The sequence below is a fragment of the Saccostrea echinata genome, unplaced genomic scaffold (assembly GCF_033153115.1).
Source record: "Saccostrea echinata isolate AGI-Se365-2 ecotype Australia unplaced genomic scaffold, CSIRO_AGI_Sech_v1 ptg000019l, whole genome shotgun sequence".
Classification (NCBI taxonomy): domain Eukaryota; kingdom Metazoa; phylum Mollusca; class Bivalvia; order Ostreida; family Ostreidae; genus Saccostrea; species Saccostrea echinata.
Genome location: NW_026889768.1, coordinates 3,839,401 through 3,859,800, shown reverse-complemented (window position 1 = coordinate 3,859,800; position 20,400 = coordinate 3,839,401). Strand labels below are relative to the sequence as shown.

The following is a 20,400-nucleotide window of genomic DNA, read 5'->3' as shown; positions in this document are numbered from 1 at the left end:
AAATGGTTAGATTCTACGTTTAATTTTGATGCTTTTGCTCTTAATCTTATTTTCAAGGGAAATTTCTGTAAATAAGTTTCAAAGACGCAATTTAATTGTGTCATAACAAACAAAAAGTCATGGGAAATATAACTTGGGAAGTGTTTTATGTATAAATCAATACTTTATGCCATTTTAAGGATGTCTATTTTCAATATTGTTATTGATAGTTAATCTCCGAATTCTGTTTTTAAAAGGCTATTAAAATTTGACATTTAGGATAAAAAGCCAAGATATTTTAAACCCCCAAGAAATTCATTTGCACTCATTTGATTTTTGCAAAAGTGAAACAGCAAATTTTTGGTTGACAAAATTTGTTTGAATGAGGAGATATCTGCACTTTTCATTTTGAATAGGCCACCTTGAAACGTGAAAGCTTAATATTTTCTTCTTTTAATTATTTTCAAACAATTCAAATTTCCTGTCCCCTTTTCTTGATCTATGCAGCACTTTAAGTCAGCATTTTTATGATCGATTCTTATATTGTTATTCTTTTTATTGGCATTTCCAAAATAGTTATAATGAGCTGCTTTTGATAAACATTGATGTTTTCTCTTTTCTTCTCCCATTTTTCGAGAAGGGGTCAATTTGTAGGCTTTCGCAGAGGAGCTAAGTAATGGTGTAATCGATGTGTTATACCGGTGAAAATCACACAAGTCCATAGGTCACACCTTCTTCTTCCACAAACTCCTCTTTTATTTTAAGCAGTAACCAACTCATCTTTTGATATGATAGGTGATATGCAATAAAGTTTCAGAGTTTTCATTTTCATCCAGGGGGCCAAAAACGACGTTTTCACAACAAAAACCCGGTTCACAGAACTCGTCTTGCATTATACACAGTAGCCAAATCTTCTCTTCTAAGATAATACGTGGTTTCCTGTAGTTCGGCAATAAGGGTTTGGATTTTTTCTGTTTGCTCGATCATGGCGGGTGTGACCGGTCGACAGGGGATGCTTACTCCTCCATGGCACCTGATCCAACTTCTGGTGTTTTCAGAGGACTGTGTTTGCTCTGGTACCGATTTGCATTGTTTCATTGCTTCTTTAGCTTGATTACTATTCGTTATCTCCATATTTCATTGACCAAGTGGTCCACAAATCTAGTTAAAAAAACCCTTGCTGATTACAACTTTGTACTCCGTTTGCCTGGTAGTTGCCCAGAAGCAGAGAAGAACATTTTCAATAAATTAAATCAATGCAATTTCACCATATAATCAATAGAGCCCTGCCTAAACACCATAAACCCTGATAAAGGGGTCAGGAATTTCAAAATTATGAAAGAGGCAGCCTTGCTTATTATAACCACGCACTTGCTTTTTTCTGCTAAGTATACAGGGAGGAGAGAAGATTTTCAAAGATTTTATACATTTTCATTTTATGATCAATAGAGCCACACCCTTACATCAGAACCCCTGTCCCACGGGTCATGTTTCACAACTTTGGAAAAGGCACCCTAGTTTATTATAACCATGAACTTAGTTTATCTGCCAAAAATTCAGGAGTAGAGAAGATTTTCAAAGAATTAATGCATTTTCTCCATATACACAAAGGAGTCCCACCCTAACACCAAAACCCCTGACCCAGGGGCTATGAATTTCACATTTTTGGAGGAGTATCCTCGCTCATCATAACCATGAAATCAATTTGTCCGCTAACTACCCAGGGCCAGAGAAGAAGATTTGTTAAAGAATTTAATATGCATTTCACTTTATGACCAACAGAGCCTCGTCCTAACACCAAAACCCCGACCCAGGGGCAACGAAATTCACAATTTTGGAAGAGGTATCCTTGCTTATCATAACCATTTCATGAGTTTGTCTGCTAACTACCCAGGGCCAGAGAGGAAGATTTTTTTTTAAAGAATTTATGCATTTCACTGTATGATCAATCCCGCCCTAACACTTAAACACCTGACCCAAGGGCCATGAAATTCATAATTTTGGTAGAGGCATCCATGCTCAGCATAACCGTGCAATTAGTTTGTCTGTTAAATACTCAGAGATCAAGAAGAATTTTTTAAAGGAATTCTTTTTCGTGCCAGCACCTACTGCGACACGGGACCTCGGTTTAAACGGTCTCATCCGAAGGACCGGTCTCCACGTACCGCAGTGGGATTCGAAGCCGCGACGAAAGGATCAACTCCTTACTCCGCGACTCTAGAGCAGACGCCCTAGCCACTGCGCCACGCGGGCGACTCGATGATTATCCGTCGTCGTGCGTCGTCCGTCGTGCGTTAACATTTGAACATTTTCAGCTTCTTCTCTGCAACCGCTGAACCAATTTTGGCATAGAACATAGGTATTTAGCAGATAAATCAAATACTAGTATATAGTTAGGATGAGCAAAGGGGTCTCTTCCAAAATTGTGAATATCTTGGTCCCTGGGTTATGGGTTCTTGTGTTAAGGTGGGGCTCTATTGATTACATGGTGAAATTGCATTAATTCTTTGAAAATCTTCTTCTCTGCTCCTGGGTATTTAGCAGATAAACTAAGTGCAAGGTTATGATGATTAAGGATGTCTCTTTCAAAATTGTGAAATTTGTGGCACCAGGGTAAGGGGTTCATGTCGGGGAGGGGGGGGGGGGGCTATTAGATATATAGTGGAATTTTTTTTTTTTTTGGGGGGGGGGGTCTTCTTCTCTGCCCCTGGGTATTTAACAGAAAAACTAATTGCATGATCATGACGAGCAAGGGAATCTTTTCAAAAAGTTTGAAATTCATTACCCCGGGACTTTTGAATATATGATACAAATGCATTATTTCTTTGAAAATCTTCTTCTCTGTCCATTTGTTATTAAGGAAACATACCAAGTGCAAGGTTATGATGAGCAAGAGTGGCTCTTCCAAAAATTGAGAATATCTTGGCCGCTGGGTCAGGGGCTTTGGTATTAGGGTGGGGCTATATTGTTTATAGTGAAAAAATGGATTATTTCCTTGAAAATCTTCTTCTCTGCTCCTGGACATCTAGAAGGCAAATAGAGTATATAAAGTTGTAATAAGCAAGGGTGTTTTACCAGATTTTGAAATTCTGTACCCTCTGTCCAATTTATGCCTACTGAAAGAAGTTATTCCCCTTTGCTATTCACCTATAATAGTTAATCGCTGTAAATAATGTAACTGAAAAGGTCAATTGAATAACAAAATTATACCAGAAATTTTATAATATTTAATACAAAAGTACTTTCATAGTTTTTTAATGGTCAGATAAACTTTTTAAAAATAATAGAAACATAAGCAATTTCTATGGTCATTACAATGACCTTGTTTGCAAATGCAATCTACTGTTGTGGCGTATTTTGACTGACGTGTTTCATACCAATTGTTCCTTTATTTATTTATTTATTTATTTATTTATTTATTTATTTATTTATTTATTTATTTATTTATTTATTTATTTCATGTGGATTGTTGCTATTTTTCATTCCAACATTTTATTTTTCATTTTGGGAAGTTGTTTATTTATTATTTTAAGATTTTATTAACACATTTTAACATGAATATAAAAAATAAAAATTACTTGTGCTTTTTGATAATTATATCACTTATGACAATTACATGTGTGTTCAATTTACCGGAAGAGAAATCCAAATAAATAAGATTTATATTCTCATGAACACAAACACATTTCGATATATAAAAAGCAACTTAAATTAAGCCAGGCATGTAAAATTAAAAACAGCAGTTTTGACCTTCACTTTGTGACTTTTAGTTAAATTCAAGCATTCAAATTATACTTAAATTTTTAAAAAATGTTTGTCTTTTATAATATTTTGGAACGAAAATAAGGTGCTTAAAATTTCTAGAACTAAATCCGAAATATATTTTCCTAAGCAAATAATATTACAATAAACTTTAACACGTTGACCCAACCTCTCCTTAGACTTAATTATAATCAAGATTAGCTTTTCATTCTAATTGTTAGGCCATTATTTAAACACTGAATAGTCTACGGATTTTTCCGTTTGTCCGATCATGACAATGAGCACATGACAGGTGTGACTGGTCGACAGAGGATGCTTACTCCTCCATGGCACCTGATCCCAACTCTGATGTTTTTTAGAGGTCCATGTTTGTTTTGAGTCCGATTTTTGTTTCAATGGACTTTTGAGCTTGATAACTGTTCGTTCGTTATCTCCATATATCATTTCAAACAAATTGTGTCCATAATGAAATCATTTTTGAGGGTTTTACTCCTCTGTAAGGATAGGTCAAACTTGTATTATATCGATGAACGACAGCTCTGCAAGGGAGATTGATAAAAAAAGTCAAGGACAAAGGTTAGAAGTTCATATACTGCATTAAGTACGAGTTATTGTCAGACGATAACTTTAGTTCTTTTTGAACTTTTACAGTAGGCCTAAAAGGTAAGGTGCTGATTCTCTCTAAGTGAAAAAAACCTCTAATTTTAAGGTCAAACTTTGAAAGAGCAAAGTCAATCGTTCCTTCCTTTTTCCATCAATATTTTTCAGGTCTTCCATCCTCTGATTTTGTTCATAAGAGGGAATATAAATTCCCTGAATAAGTTTATTAGTTTTGATTTTTATGCAAACAATTATTAATTGAAAAAATTAAGGGATTGAATTGTATGTTGCTGAGACAATCCAAGACCTATTTCGAATATAGTGTCTTAAAAACTAATGAACACCACAGTAAACTTTTATGTAAGGAACTTGTTTCATAAAGGCTTTAGTCTACTTTTGTTGTCTGACTGATATGCTTCCGTGTGTATATTATCTGTGGTGATGACTGGGGTTTAGGCGCGACAGGTGCTTGCAGAAGCCGTACATTCCAATAAATTTTTTATATTATTTTATTTTTGGAATGTGGTTAATTTGAATAGTTCCAGCTCCCATTAATATACATTTATTGACTGGGTTCGAGGGCAACATGCGTTTTGTCGGACACAAGAACCAAACTGTTTGTCTGAGGCCGATAGGCCGAAGTCAAACAGTTTGGTTCGAGGGTCGACAAAATGCAATTTGCCCGAGAACACAGCCAATAAATGATTTGTTATACCTTTTATTTTATTTACATACATGCATGTACAGGTACCTCACTCAATTTCAGGCATACCCGCTTCAAGCTCGTATTTTGTTAATATATCAATCATTAACCTACTTTAAAATGACATTGTTCGCTTCGAAAGACTTTTTTTCTTGTCAAATTATTGAAATTAATCGTTTCAGACGTCTCTGGTCGAGCCTCTTTATTGTAAGCCACTCATTTACCTCGATTCTTGATAAGACTTTGAATGGGATACAAAAACTTCCGGTTGGGGTTATAAATATAGGATAAAACCAGAGACTTCCGAGTATTCCATTCCGAGGTCTCTGGTTTTATCCTTCATTTATAACCCCAACTGGAAGCTTCTGTATCCCATTCAAAGTCTTATTTTATATCGAGGTAATTTTCGAGGAAGAAATGAGTGGTTTACAATAAAGAGGCTCGACCAGAGACGTCCGAAACGATTTAATTGACAAGAAAAAAGTCTCTCGTAGCGAACGATGTCACTTTAGAGTAGGTTAATGATTGATTTATTAACAAAATACGAGCTTGAAGCGGGGGTGCCTGAAATTGAGTTCGGTGCCTTGTGGTAAAAATAAGTAGGAGTGTCCCGTATACGAAACAAGTGCCTGTGGATTTTATTGAGTTTAAGATATGAAATGTAATTGTATGTTTTCCCTTTTTGTAGAATTATAGTAATAATACACGGAAATCATCAATTTAACCGAAGTGCCTAATCGAAGACTGAATTTGTTCAGGTCACCGGGTATATTGCTATGTTGCAACCACTATTAAAATAACATTAAACAATATTTAAAAAAAAAAAAAAAACTTAAAATCCTAATCAAAGACTAATATCTATGTGGATAGACTTTCTATTGAGAATATGGTTCTGTTTGATCAAAGAATAGAGAACAGACCAAAATGTATCTTTCTTTTTATAACAAAAGATTATTTTCTATTGAAACAAACATTTCTTTTGAGTTTTCAAAGTTTATATAAAAAATTTAAATGCAACCATAAAATTGCCTTCACTTCACACTGTAATTTTCCAATAATGTCAATGCTCCCAAGTTAACATTTAAAATACCCTATCTCTTTATATCCTTAATATATTTATTTTAACAGTGGATGTTTCAGTCTCGTTTTATTGAAATGACGACCACTATTGAATTAGCTATTTTAAAGATGATCGTTATTTCAATAGTTGATGCAATGTAGTGTTGTTTTTGAAATGCATTTTCACAATTAATATTTTTTTTCAATAGTAGTCGGTATTTCAATAGTGGTTATAATGTAGTGTTGGTTTTGAAGTGCACCCTCTATCACTACTGAAATAATTATTTAAATAGTAGTCGTTATTTCAATACTTGTAGTGGTTGCAACCCTGCTATTTTCTGTGACTTAAATTAAAAACAATTGAATGGGTAATGACTGCATAGATTAATTCTTACAAAAATGCTAACATTGCAATCAAATAATTTGCACTTGCTAAAGAAGTTATAAGCACTGTTCACCAAAGAGTTCCAATTCCATGGTAGTTTTGTGCAGTTAGAGTGATCTGCCTCTTGTTGTAAAATGGAATAAATGGAAATTTACAGCAAATGATTTACATTATCTTTGGGCCAAAAGAAGAATAATTGGAAATATCAATTACATGTATTTTTTTTCCAATGTGGGTTAACAACAGTGATTTCTGTTCACTGATACTTCACTGTCTTTGAACATATTTTCCTAAGAAATATTACAGGTCCGTTAAGCTGAAAATAAACTAAATAAACTCAACATGTACAACTTTATATGATACAACTTCTCAAATTCCAAAAAAATTTATAAGTGTAAAGGGCTTCCTTGATGTTATAAAAAATTTATTGACTGGGTTCGAGGGCAACATGCGTTTTGTCGGACCCAAGAACCAAACTGTTTGCCTGAGGCCGTTAGGCCTAAGGCAAACAGTTTGGTTCGAGGGATCGACAAAACGCATTTTGCCCGAGAACACAGTCAATAAATGTTTTGTTATACCTTTTATTTATTTATTTTATTATTATTTTTTTGAAATACATGTATGTCGAACACCAACGAATGTAAATGAGATTTAGCTGACCCCGCCCAGTATGTGACGTAAGCGGTCCAACATCTCATCGACAGGTCCAATATCTCACTCCGCGGTCAAACATCGATTTTTTTATGCCCGCTCAGTAAAACATTGGAAATGTTAGACTTTTATTAGTATTGATTTATAAAGGAACAAATTTTTAAAGGTATAACAATCTGGTATGTTGATTTATCACATATTAAATAACTGTATACTGTTGTTTCCCTCGAATTCTTCTCTTTTCTGTGACATACTAGGTGGTCAGTTTTGGATAGGGATTTCTGATATAGCTGAGGAAGACAGATGGATCTATTCCTCAACTCAACAACCAATCACAATCCGAGACTTCAATTCCAACAATCCAAACGGACAAAAGGAGAGTAACTGTGTAGCACTTTGGCATGATTACCACGGTCGCTGGTCTGACAAACCCTGTCATACAACCTTTTATTTCGTCTGTGAAGCAGAAAATCAGTAAATTCTTTTTATATACGTACATAATATTATTGGATTATACCCTGTGAATAATGCAACGGGTAATGCTTTATCTATGCAACATCGGTTGGAACTACTTTTTGACATTCCTAGCTTCAATAATTAAAAATTGTATAGTTTTCTACGTACAATGCCTTCAAGTTAATGAATTCCTCCTTAACTCTCTTAGAACCATCGGGGAAGTCATTGGCTGAGCATGGAGTTTCCCAATCCCATCTCCTTTCTTACATGGTTTTGTTCTAATAAAAATATTCCAACGTAAAACTTTTCGATAAATATTATTACAATTGCATATAATTTAATTTTGTTTGTATTCTAGCCTCTGATTGGTTAATATCCAAAAAGGAACACAGATTATTTCTGTATAACCTGGTTTGGGGACACACACCCCTGACAACCAGCTGAATCATCTGTATCCATACAATCCTCTCATTTCCAGTCCTCGGGATTCATGGAAAATTCCAGATTTAATAAATGTACCTTTAACTTCAAATAATTCGATCTTACCACATGTAAACAAACAAGGCTGCTAGGCCTATGTATCAGTTTTTACCTCCCCTCACTTCCGTTACTATGTTGTATTATTGAGCGGCAAATTTGAACTAATAAAAAGCAACGAAATTTCACACCCATAGTTATTTAAAGATTTTAAAATTAAATTATAAGGAATGACTCTAATTCTTGGCCAAATTATTCGAGTATAACCTGGTTTGGGTCAGTTTACGCTGTTGTATAATCCGCTTCGCGGACCCAAACTGACCCAAACCAGGTTATACTCGAATAATTTGGCCAAGAATTAGAGTCATTCCTAAAGTAAACACAAGGAATTCCTGAAAAAGCAAGAAAGAATATATGCATTAGAATTTTTTCATAGTAAAGTTATATATGGCCTATCTGAGCTAAAAAAAAAAAATTGAGCGTAGATAAACATGATATATGTTATTTACGTTCAAATTAAAATGTTCACCGATTTTGAACTTGAATAACCACATGTTTCCATAGTTAAATTGATTTTAAACTGTGTCTATTAATTAAATGGCGGAGTCGGTAAATAAATCGGTTATTGTTTTGAATTTCTAATATCTTTGAAACGTGATTGATTTAAAATGTGTAATTTACAGGAAAGTTCTACCTTTATATAAAGTAATAAAACAAATAGAAAGATCTTTTTAATTTTAGTTAGTCTGAACTTATAAAAAATACGCCGTATATAACTTTAATAAATATTTCATACTTCCTACATATATGATGGAATATAAACAAAAAGAATTGTGCGGGATATTTTTCTTTACAATTCTCAAACATAAAAATAAAGTCGTGACTTGTCAATGACTTGCCTAGCGGGCAGTCGTGATAAAAGAACACGTACATATGAGAGTTATTCCTCTTTGTCAGCATAATTTACAAAGTCGGAACTATATGATGCAGCTCCCCACCCCACCCCCGAGTTTGGACAGTTTATGCTATTTTCAACTTGGGGGGGGGGGGGGCTCCCCCTTTTGGATACCCTTGCTATGGGTCTGTGATGCTTTTCTTTCCTGGGTCACACTTTCCCCATTGAATTCATTTTAATGTTTATTTGCTGATACGAAGTGTGAAAATAATAGATTCAGGCATAATGAAAGTTTACGTCAAAGATCATATCAGCTGGTATCTGTTGTCAAGGTACAATGTATTTGGGTTGAATTAATTATTTTTCATCTAAAATACTTTAATAACGGTTTAATAACACATAATATCGACCACATAACTCATTAATTTTACTTTGATATTGAATTTATTTTGAATAAGCCATTAGTACTGATGTAAGTAAAATTTTTATTGTTGGACACTTCGATGCTTATCTTTTAAATGCTGAACGAAATTATTTGAGTGTATGACACGTTTTGAAGTATCATTGAATCCACTTACCACACAGAGACTTCCTTACTAGCCATTGTCAATTATCCAAACGTACTTTCTATGATCATCAGGTGACCAATTGTTTCTTGGCCAAAAGTATGCTACATGAATACGTATGTTTACTGTACATTATTTATCAATTTTTAAAGATTCTTCTAAACTTACGTTACTAATATGAATTAACTTTCACTTTTTCCCGAACAAAATACCCGATTGCTTAATCATGTCAAATACGATCAATATAGAGAAAAAAAACTAATTCAGATTTTAGACGTCATTAGGGGGACCGCTTTTGGTAATTCCAATGGTCCGTGTTTTTGTGGGGTAGCAGTATAACGTCAAAGATTATATATCTTTCTTAAGCGAAGAGCATAATATACCTTGAAGTTCCAAAGGTCGAATGCATTTGGTTTATATTAATTGATTAAATTGTAAATTTACAATTTAATCAATTAATACAAATCAAAAGTGTTCGATCTTTAAACTGCTACTCCACTTCTTCTTATTATTACTAGTCTGGATATAAAGTAGTGATTGGATTTTAAGCAGAAGTTAAACTTAAATTTTCATATCCCGTCTTTTGAATAGTTAAGCAGTGTTGGATATCTTAACGATTCCAGCTGCTTCGAAGTTGACTGGGATGACTTGTTATTAGACGTGCTTTAGAGGCACCTCTGCTATTTCCGAGGATCTCTGTTATTGCCCTGCTTAGGATTAATTTGTATTGTATGTAGGATCTGTGTTATTGCCCTGCTCAAGATTAATTTGTATGTAGGATTTGTGAGGTTGAACACTGTTTCTTCATTTGGAGAAATCATCAAATTTTCGCGACACGTAATTTTCGAGAGATGGTTATGTATTATTTATAAGCAAGATAAATGTTTACGAATTCTGATTATTATTGTATATATAAAAATCTTTTAGTATAAAATATACGTAAGGATGAAATTTTCGTCTCGCGTAATTACACAAAAATAAAGTCCTCTCGAAATCTTCTTCTTAAGAACAACAAAGCCATGATTAGTCATATTTATTTAGAAACTTCCTTAGGTAGAGTAGATTCAAGTTTGTTAAAATCATTTCCCCGGTGGAAGGACGGGGCCACAATGGGCGATCCACGGATATAGGAAAAATCTTTAAAAATCTTCTCAAGAGCAGCAAAGCCATGTTTAGTCATGTTTATATGGAAGCATCTTCCGGTTTTGTTTGAATGTTGTTTAACGTCCCTCTCGAGAATTTTTCACTCATATGGAGACGCCACCACTTGCCGGTGGAGAGCTGCAAATTTTGTCCTATACTCGGCACTCACGGCCATTGAGCAGTGAGGGATCTTTTTCGTGCCAGCACCTACTGCGACACGGGACCTCGGTTTATACGGTCTCATCCGAAGGACCGGTCTCCACGTCCCACAGCGGGATTCGAACCCGCGACGTAAGGATTAACTCCTTACTTCGCGACTCTAGAGCAGACGCTCTAACCACTGTGCCACACGGGCGACAGCATCCTCCGGTAGTGTAGATTAAAGTTTGTTCAAATTATGACTTTGAGGGTAGGGTGCGCCCACAATGGGCGAACAAAGTTTTACATAGGAATATAAGGGGGAGGGGGAATCCGCTGATGAAAAAGGTGACTCAGGTGAGCGTTGTGGCCCATGGGCCTCTTGTTACTTTGGTCCCAACAAATGCATGGAAGACGAAGGGAAATTACGGAGACATACAGTCTAGATTGTTATTTGTTCATTGATTTGATAAAATCTAGGTGACGTTACGCACTGTGTTGGTGACGCTTTGAATTGATTTTCCTTCTAATGAGAATATCGGCATGCATTACTCTATAATTGTGTAAATAAATAATACCTCTTGAGTACTTTGCTTCAAAATAAATTAGAAAATCTTTTGAAACTCGGAAATATGTCATTATTTTTTATTTTATCTACATTAAGATATTAATACCTTTGATATTTATGCATAGACACACATGTAGACTGGTAACGTTTGAGGCATATACTCAAAATTGTAATACATATATGAGCGATTTATAAAATTGTAATATTGATAGTTTTTATATCAGTCGGCGGGAAAAAGCATCGTCTTTATGACATCATAAGTAATTTGACGTAAAAATCGTTAGATCTGAGTGAATACGCCCTTTAACGCATGAAGATAGAAGGTAGACTTCGGAAAAAAAAGAGGGGATAAATTCAAAGTTTGATCAGGTAAGGGTGTTTATGGAGATGTGTTGTATATTTTTAAAGTACTGGAAATTTGATTTACACAAATATCTATCAAAAACAGATGCTTACAAGAGTTCTTGAAAAATTTTAGGTTCATTTTTAAATCCTTTTCAAACGTTTTAGCATTTATTTGAAACTCATATCATATAAAACCCCTATGTCACGTTATGTTTTTTTTTAAACATTGTGATTCCATATAACCCTTACTGTTTGATTTTTTTAGTCCGTCGTATAAATTTCAGAAAAAATATGCAATTTAATTCTGAAAGGAGTGTATCAAGGATCTGCTTAAACATTATTTTATGAATTTCAATGCATAAAAATAGCTCATGTGGAATTTCGCATGTTTTTACTTGTCCGTCACAGGAAATCTTTCACGGTTTCATGGCGTCTCATAATATAAACTAGCCCTATTTAGTCCAAGTTTATAAGACTTATTTATATTTCAATTCCTATTATTTTACTCATGGTCTATAATCTCCTACTATGCTTTTTATTAATTGGTTCCAAAACGTTTTTTGTCTCAAAATATGATACGAAATTCTAACTGAATCTCTGTCTACTCAAATGTCCTCGACAGTGTTTCTAATGTTTTTTCTGTGATTTTAAATGCTATGGTACCGAACTCGTACTCTTTGAAAACAATTATTTCAAACACTTGATAAGTTTTCAAAAAAACTCTTTATTCTCTAAAAATTATACCCATATTAGACTTTCCTGTTCCTTTGTTTTGCAACAGAAATGATATTCAATGAATTAATGAAGAAGTTTAATTGTTCTACTAATTTGTCTATCTACAGGATTTTGACGTGATCTGCACTTATGACATCTCGCGACAAAAAAGCGCAGATGTTCACGGTTTAGATTCACCTTAATTAAGACACATCAACACATTCATTGTTAAACCCAGAAAATTGTAAATGGAGGGGATGCACAAAATGAAAGGGGGAGGGGGGGGGGGGGGTAGAGGGAATTCACAACCTGACTGCTTAGACAGTTTTTACAGTCTACATCCCATTTACATTTCCTTTTCCTCTTTGGGAGACATGGGAAAGTTTTAAGACTTACAATTCATCAGTACATACTAATTTTTATGAAGGCTTTTGTTCATTTCTCAAGTGTAGTTTTGTCTGCAAAAAGATGGAGGTGGTGGTGGTGGGTGGGTGGGGGGTTCTGACCACTCCTCTGGATCCGCCCTTGGAATGACGCACATGTTACGTATACAGTATGATTATAAACAGATAACGATATGGGACAAACTTTAAATTTTAAAAAATCGGAACAATACGTGGTATGCATATTTTTTTTTTATATTGCCAATTACCGTCGGCAAATTGAATTCAAATACCGAAAATTTCTGCTATCTAAATCAAATATGAATTTGATTACATTAGATATAAATGTATGTTTTTGCTGAATTGTGGCAAATGAACAGTTTATAAGGGGTTATTGTATACAGTTGTCATAGACAATATGAAGGGAGCGAATCAAAGAAATACATGTATAGCTTTCATTAAAAGGTAATCAATTTAAAACAACAATATATTATGCATACCAGCGCAATTTTTCATGTCGACAAAACTAAGGCCTATATACTAATTCTTCAGTGTGTTTTAAGAAAAAGAAATGGTGTTATCAATGTTGAATTGCTAGCAACGCTCCCGTCCCGTTCGATTCAGTACGATATACAGAGATGCAGAATCGGCTTTAAAAAGTTAAGGGAGGGGGGTAAAAAGTATCAAATTAAGACAATTTTTAGGACAGAAAAATTCGACGAGAACAAAAAATGTTTTGGAAATAAAGTATATTATTATCATTCAAAAACATGCATTAGTAAAGGGAAGAAAATAGTTTCTCTCTCTTTTTTATTCAGTCTTTTACATTAAAATATTTCGGGGTGAAGTCTCCTCAGAGACCCCATTTTAATCCGCGACAGGTGTGCCTACGGCTCTTTGGATTGGATAGCATAGATATTATACATTAAAATTAAGGATTACATTTTTTTTTTAAAGAATTAAAAAAAAAAGAATAAAAAAACCCTTATTTTTTTTCTAAACATATTTGGTAAATTTAATCTTCTTGGCTCTAAACAAAATTGATCTAAAAGTATTCCTTATTTTTTCCCCTTGTTGGGGGGTGGGGTAATCTTAAATGATATTGTTTCACATGTACCTAAAAGAGGACCCCCAGCCATTATGTTGTCTATGAAACATTCAATAATAAATTCAAATTTCATTCCTTATTGGATGACATATGTATAGATATATTGTATGATAACTATTTTTATCGTTCCTTAATATATTAGTTTACATATAAATTATAAAATTTGTATCATATATTGGTACAGGTATGTCAAATTGCTCAACGATCAAAGAAAAGAGAGAGGAAATACGCAGAGAACAAAAGAGAAAATGGAAACAAAAACAAAAATTATTGAGACCAGCAAAGGAGTTGTCTCAATCTATAGCTGCTGTAAAGAAGAGGCAGCAGAGAGAGAGGCTTGCTCGGAAAAAAGAGGAAGAACGTGAAAAAAGACAACAAGCTACAGAAAGAAAGCGGAAAAGTAGGGCAGTCCTTAAGAGTAAACAGATTCAAGAGAAATTAAAGAAGGAAGAAAAACGCAAGAAAAACACAGAGAAACAAAGACGATGGCGAGAAAAGAAAAAAATACTCAAGCAACACAATCTTCCGCTCACACAAGAGGAACAACAAATATTTCAAAATAAAATGAGCAAATCCCGTGCAATAAGAAAGTTAAAGGAAGCTCTTCCTAGGACACCTCTAAAACGTATTGCAACTGTAAAGGCGTACTTGTCCTCAAAGAAATCACCCACGGTTAAGGAACTACAGCGTAGAAAGGTTGTACCATCACCGGAAGAACGCAAAGAATTGGAAATGAATGAATCGGTTATACAGGATGTGAAATCTTTCTTGAATTCGGTGAAATTTAAGAGGAGTGATAAGTCGCGGGAAGTCGTCGACATTCTAGCTGCATCTGTATCAGGACCATTAGTTCAAAAATCTAGGGCCAAAGTTGACCTTGCGAGAAAACTCGGAATGCCAGTTAGAAGGATCTCAAAGGGTGTTCGAATCCGACAACGAGTTTTGCATTCAGAACAATCATCCTTTGAGTTTACAAAAAGGAAAACAAGGTCAGATAAACTAACTGAAGAAGTTCAAAAAACAATATATGATTTTTGGTGTCTACCTGAAAATTCGCGGCACACTGGAAATAAAACTGATGTCAAGCGTGTCCGAATAGGTCCAAAAACTTCTGTAGCCATGCTATTCAAATTCTAGAAAAAACACAGAGTGAACTGTTCATGTCTTTTAACCAACATTATCCTGAAATTCAGATTTCACAGAGAACATTTGAAAAATGTAAGCCATATTTTGTCCGATCTGCAAGGAAAAAGGATAGAACAACATGCTGCTGCAGGTATCATCTAGAGAGCAAGTTTTTGTTCAACGCTTTCAAGGCACGTAGAAATCAGTTGGCAAACGATGGGTTGCTGGACGAAAACACATTTAAGGTTTACAAAACAATTTCGGAATTATGTGAAGATACGATGTGCCATACGGAGGATGGAAATTTACATTTGAAAGACTGTTTAGAAAGAAGCTGTGAAAAATGCGGTGTTCATTTGCTGAAATTTTGTGACGCTGAATTAGATATGTCTGACGATTCGCCAGATGTAAACTGGAAAAAATTCGAGTATGTTGACATCAAAACAAAAAATGGCACCAAGAAGAAACTGACATTGGTAGACAAAATAACAAAGTCCGGTGAGATGATAAAGTATTTTAAGAAGGTGTTGGGGTTTTTCCCAGGTCATCATTTCAGGGCCAAATGGCAAACGGATCAGCTGAAAAATCTTGCCGAAAACTTACCGGAAAACGAATGTTTAACAGTTCATGATTTCTCGGAAAACTACCGATGTAGTGAGCAGATTGAAATCCAGTCAAACTATTTTCAACGAACTGAGGTTTCCATTCACATTTCACTGATTTATAGACATGCTATTTTAGAAGTTGACGGTGTATCGAGCACCCCCGATGACCCTTATATTATTTGTGAACATTTTTTTCTTATTTCTCCTGACGAAAAGCACGACCATCATTTTGTTAAATGTGTTCAGAAATTGATATCTGAATATTTGCAGTCCATCAATTACCCGCTCTCTACAATGCATGAGTTTTGTGACGGATGTCAAAGCCAATATAAAAGTAGGAACTGTTTGGGAAATCTCGTTCATTCCGTTGACGAGCTTGGATATCAGAAAATGATACGAAATTATTTTGAAAGTAGCCATGGTAAAGGACCACAGGATGCAGCGGGAGGTTTGCTTAAGAACCAAGCTGATATGGCCGTTATCCGCGGGAAAGCTCAAATAAGATCTGCGCTTGATTTATTTAATTTTGCAGAGGCGAATCTCAGGACACCGCGATCTCATGCCTGCAAAAGAAGAATATTTCGATATATTGAAGAAATCCCGAGGTTTGAAGAGAACTTTCAGCCAATTAAAGGAATTCGAGCCGTACATCGAGCAGAAACATCTAAAGACGGGAAAATCATATAACGTAATATGTCGTGTTACTGCGACAGTTGTCTAGAAGGGGAAAAGTGTGAAAATTTACCTCAAGTTGGACTTTCCAAAGAAATGAAAATGAAGTCGAATAGCGAATCTACACATCAGGATCCTGACATTTCTGAGGAAGAATATACCGAGGCAGAAACACTCTCAGATTTTATTACTGAAGGAACAGTGTTTGCTGTTCTGTGCACAGGGGATGACGACAATGACTTTTATCTTTTACAAGCCACATCAAAGAGCAAAACTCTACGGAAAGCCAAAACAGACAAGTGGGGTGGATCGTTTGTTGCAGGGTCAACAGTCATCCACGGAAAATATTTTTGCTAAAAAGGAAAACTCAATCTTGGACTATAGGCTAATAAAACGCCCAGTAGCCATGGTTCCAAGTGCATCTGTACTGTTTATATGCCAAAATGTATCTATACAAAACGAAATTCTTCACCTAACCGAAGAGGAAAATGAAGATATCCTGGAATGCGTCGATTTGTGCGTGTTAACACACTAAATTGATATTAAATGGCATCTAAATATTTTTTAGAATTGATTTCAAACCTGTATTTTTAACAAATTTAAAGAAAGTTAATTAATACGGTAAAGAACAGTTTTGCCTGTTTTTGACATGAACGTTTTTCACGCTACATAATAAACATATTCACTCATTAAACTTCCAGTTTCTTTTCATTTTATTTTATTTTTTTACTTTTAACATAGAAATGGATTTAAGGGAACTCTAAATTCTAATGAAAACGTTTTTTTTTACTTTGAGATCTTTTATATAAACGTGTAGATACTTCAATTTCAACAAGGGTACTAGTACCTAGCTACAACATTCACCAAGAAAAAATATATAAAGATGTTTAAAGAAAATGAAGTATTCGCTCATGTTTACGTACATGCAATTAATGTATTCAGGGTTTTTTTGGTCAATATTACTTTCATTTTATTTCAAATTGTGTCATTTACTGAAGATTTCCATTTATTCCAACTTACATAAAAGGGCAGATCACTTTAAATTCATAAAACATATGGATTAGAACTCTTCAGTATGCAGTTAAACCTTTATGAAAGTTTTACTAAGTCGCTGATTGATATGAGTAATTTTTACGTCCCGTTTACGTGACGTTAAACGTCATTTATAACGTTACCAAATGTGACACCAACACCGTGCGTAACGTCAGCCTGTATACTTTTTACCTTGCGAACTCAAGAATATTTCAGATTTTTCATTTATCAACTCTCACGTGGTTATCAATTCCTATAAACACTTAACGCATCAAAAAAGTTTGTTTTTGGTAACTACAGTAGACTTCGGGTTGTTTCAGATAGGAATGCACAACCCCATCAGTAAATATTTCCACAAATAAATAGACCATATCAAAAAGTAACACAATTATGTTACATTTTTTTTTATTATCCTATTCTTTATCACAAGCTTATGTACAAATTCATAGACTTATTATATTGAAAAATTACATTCAATAAAGTCTTTTAAATTCTAACAATGATGATTTCAACACCATAACCATAAACGTTCCAAGAAGTTCCATCTTCATCGAATTCACGTGCACTTCACTTCCGGGGAAAGCTAGATCATGCTCACGGGGCATGCGTACATGTCTCAAACGCCTTTTTTTCACTTTCACAAACTTCGTGAAGACTGTACTGGGCCATCACATTCCCATTTCATTGTACGGTTTTGGTGCAATAATGAATCAAAAACAAACTGTAAAAAAAAAAAAAAATAATAATAAGATAATGCTTTCATTCCATACAAATTACTTTTATTACCACTCGATAAAATTCTGGTATTGAACATATTGCTTTAATTATTTCAAACTTACTGTTTAATTATGAGGTAGAATGCATCATCCAGGTAACTCAATGACGTGCCAATGTGGCACCCCATGCATGAGCATTTTCTTGAAGAAGTTATCAATCAACTTCCACTCTTTCTCTGCGGCAGGGGAGTCGATGACGTCAGTTTTGGGAAACTGTTAAAGCAAAAAGCATCAAATTTTACGTACGTTTAAAGGTTTTCCTGAAATGGATATCCTGTGTGCACTTGGAAATATTTCTTTAATTCTAAGAAATTAACAAATGTATACTACTTACTAGAACCAGCACACAGGAGAAATCAGAATTCAATGAATGGTCAGTCGGCTGTGTATGGTCGAGAATTAACATCTCTAATTTCTTTGCACAGTCCACCTGGAAGTAATAATTCATTTACATTATAATAAATTTTAATTGTAATAATTGTAGCTGGATAATTGTCTTGGCAATTAATAAAACTACTTTGCTATTACAATTTTGTTACCTTCATTACTCTTATGCCATTTTCCCAGCAATGTGCTTCAATAAGTGTTTGTTCTATGTTAATAGTGACGTCAGCATCTTCTGGCGGCTGAGGTAAAATACATAACATCACCGCATCCGGGTCTCTGTAATCGAACAAAAACTTTTTTAAAAATAATTTTTTATATTTTTTCATTTTTTTCCATAACATAATATTACATGGTACAAAATTTGCATGCTGCAAATAACATAAAGCTGTATGCTTCAGGTGCATGAGCGACGGCAAATAATTACCTCTCCAAAATGGCCGCACATTTATGGACTCCATTGAGGACCCTTTCCTGTTGGGCTGCATTCCTAAAGACTTCAAGCACACCAGGGCAGGCTTTTACACAGCTTCTACAAGATCAGAAAGTCCGCTTATAGACCTAAATACATCAAAATTATCTTCATCAGTAATTCAAGTTAATTCCAAACAAAATTCATACCCTGTGATAAAATACATGAGTATTACATGTATGCTCTACATTAATTTCACTTCGTTATATCTTGTTAATTAATGCAAAAACATAAACAAATTTCAAGTTTAATAGAAAATTCGCGTGTTCCTCTGTTTGTCGACCGCCAATCAAATAAGTTTTATCAACAAATAGGAAGTTAATTTTACAGTTACTTTTAGTAAACATAACTTGGTCGTCACGTAAGTTAAATAGGTCAAGATCAATATTGAAAATAAATTTTTAAGCATAATATTTTTTAAAAATGAAATAAAAATGCATATGACATACATGTATAATTTACTCAACAATGATATTCAGATCTATTACTATGTTGGAAATTCAGTAGGTTGAGCGGTTGTGAAATTTAATAGTTAAAACGATGGTTAACCACACAATTTTTAATTTACAAATTTTATCCTGCACAAAGTAAAGGTATGCTTTACAGTGCTGCGACCAAGTATCAAAAATTGGCATTCCAATGATAATGTTCTAATTCCATATAAGGAAACGTACCAAACAAACTTAAAATATATATAACGTCCCCAATCTCCAGTCTGTCACGTCCTTACTAAATATAGAAATGATCGTCCTAGTTTGTGAAGTATTGATTGAGGCAGAATAATAAGACTGGCAATAATCCCAGGACTGACGCATCTCTATAGCTAGCTACTCATCGTGTGACAAAATGCAGCCAAAACTATTTAAATACATTTTTACTGTGTATATTTAGCCCAGCTGTTCTGAGAATTTAACCAACAGACTATCAGATAGTCTCTCATTCACGTTTTTACAACAATTTACAGTACATTAAACAATGCTTTTATCTATCATCTAATGACTATCATTGAATAAAGTCATGCTGACCATTTTCACCTTGAGCAAAGAACATACGTACGTAGACGTATTGGTGACGCAATTACATGGAAGATATACATACGATATATGCTATAGTGAAAATTAAAATTGCATAAGTTCTGCAACTTTTAAACAAGAAAGTTCATGTAGTTGCATTGAAATTCAAACTGCTTGTAGACGAGTTTGTCCAGAAATTCAACAATTATGCCAGGAATTCAGAATTTTGAGTAAAAATCATTATAGATACTTACTCCTCGCTGCACTGCTCCACCGAATCTTTCTGTTCCGTCAATGTCATTTCGTCTCCTCTAAAAAGAATCTTCACTTTGAAATTATTCACAAAAGAAAGTCTGCAAGAACTGCTGTGTTTAGAACGTCTTTACTAC

At 34.3% G+C, this 20,400-nt stretch overlaps 1 protein-coding gene across 1 annotated transcript; it reads right to left on the bottom strand.

The window, feature by feature from the left end:
* Nucleotides 1-17,754: 17,754 nt before the first annotated feature.
* LOC133189594 (growth arrest and DNA damage-inducible protein GADD45 beta-like) lies at nucleotides 17,755-20,400 on the bottom strand. Its single transcript, XM_061324979.1, has 6 exons — nucleotides 20,266-20,400; nucleotides 18,954-19,058; nucleotides 18,682-18,805; nucleotides 18,477-18,572; nucleotides 18,206-18,355; nucleotides 17,755-18,087 (listed from the first exon to the last, which is right to left on the bottom strand). Exons 1-5 carry the CDS (start codon nucleotides 20,310-20,312, stop codon nucleotides 18,230-18,232), a joined length of 498 nt encoding a protein of 165 aa, XP_061180963.1. The 5' UTR covers nucleotides 20,313-20,400; the 3' UTR covers nucleotides 17,755-18,087; nucleotides 18,206-18,229.

Coding starts and splice junctions, on each gene's coding strand:
- LOC133189594 (XM_061324979.1), bottom strand. CDS start 20,312: ATGACATTGACGGAACAGAAAGATTCGGTGGAGCAGTGCAGCGAGGA. Junction 18,806..18,953: donor TGTGCGGCCATTTTGGAGAG/GTAATTATTTGC, acceptor GTTCGATTACAG/AGACCCGGATGCGGTGATGT. Junction 18,573..18,681: donor ATGGCATAAGAGTAATGAAG/GTAACAAAATTG, acceptor TATTACTTCCAG/GTGGACTGTGCAAAGAAATT.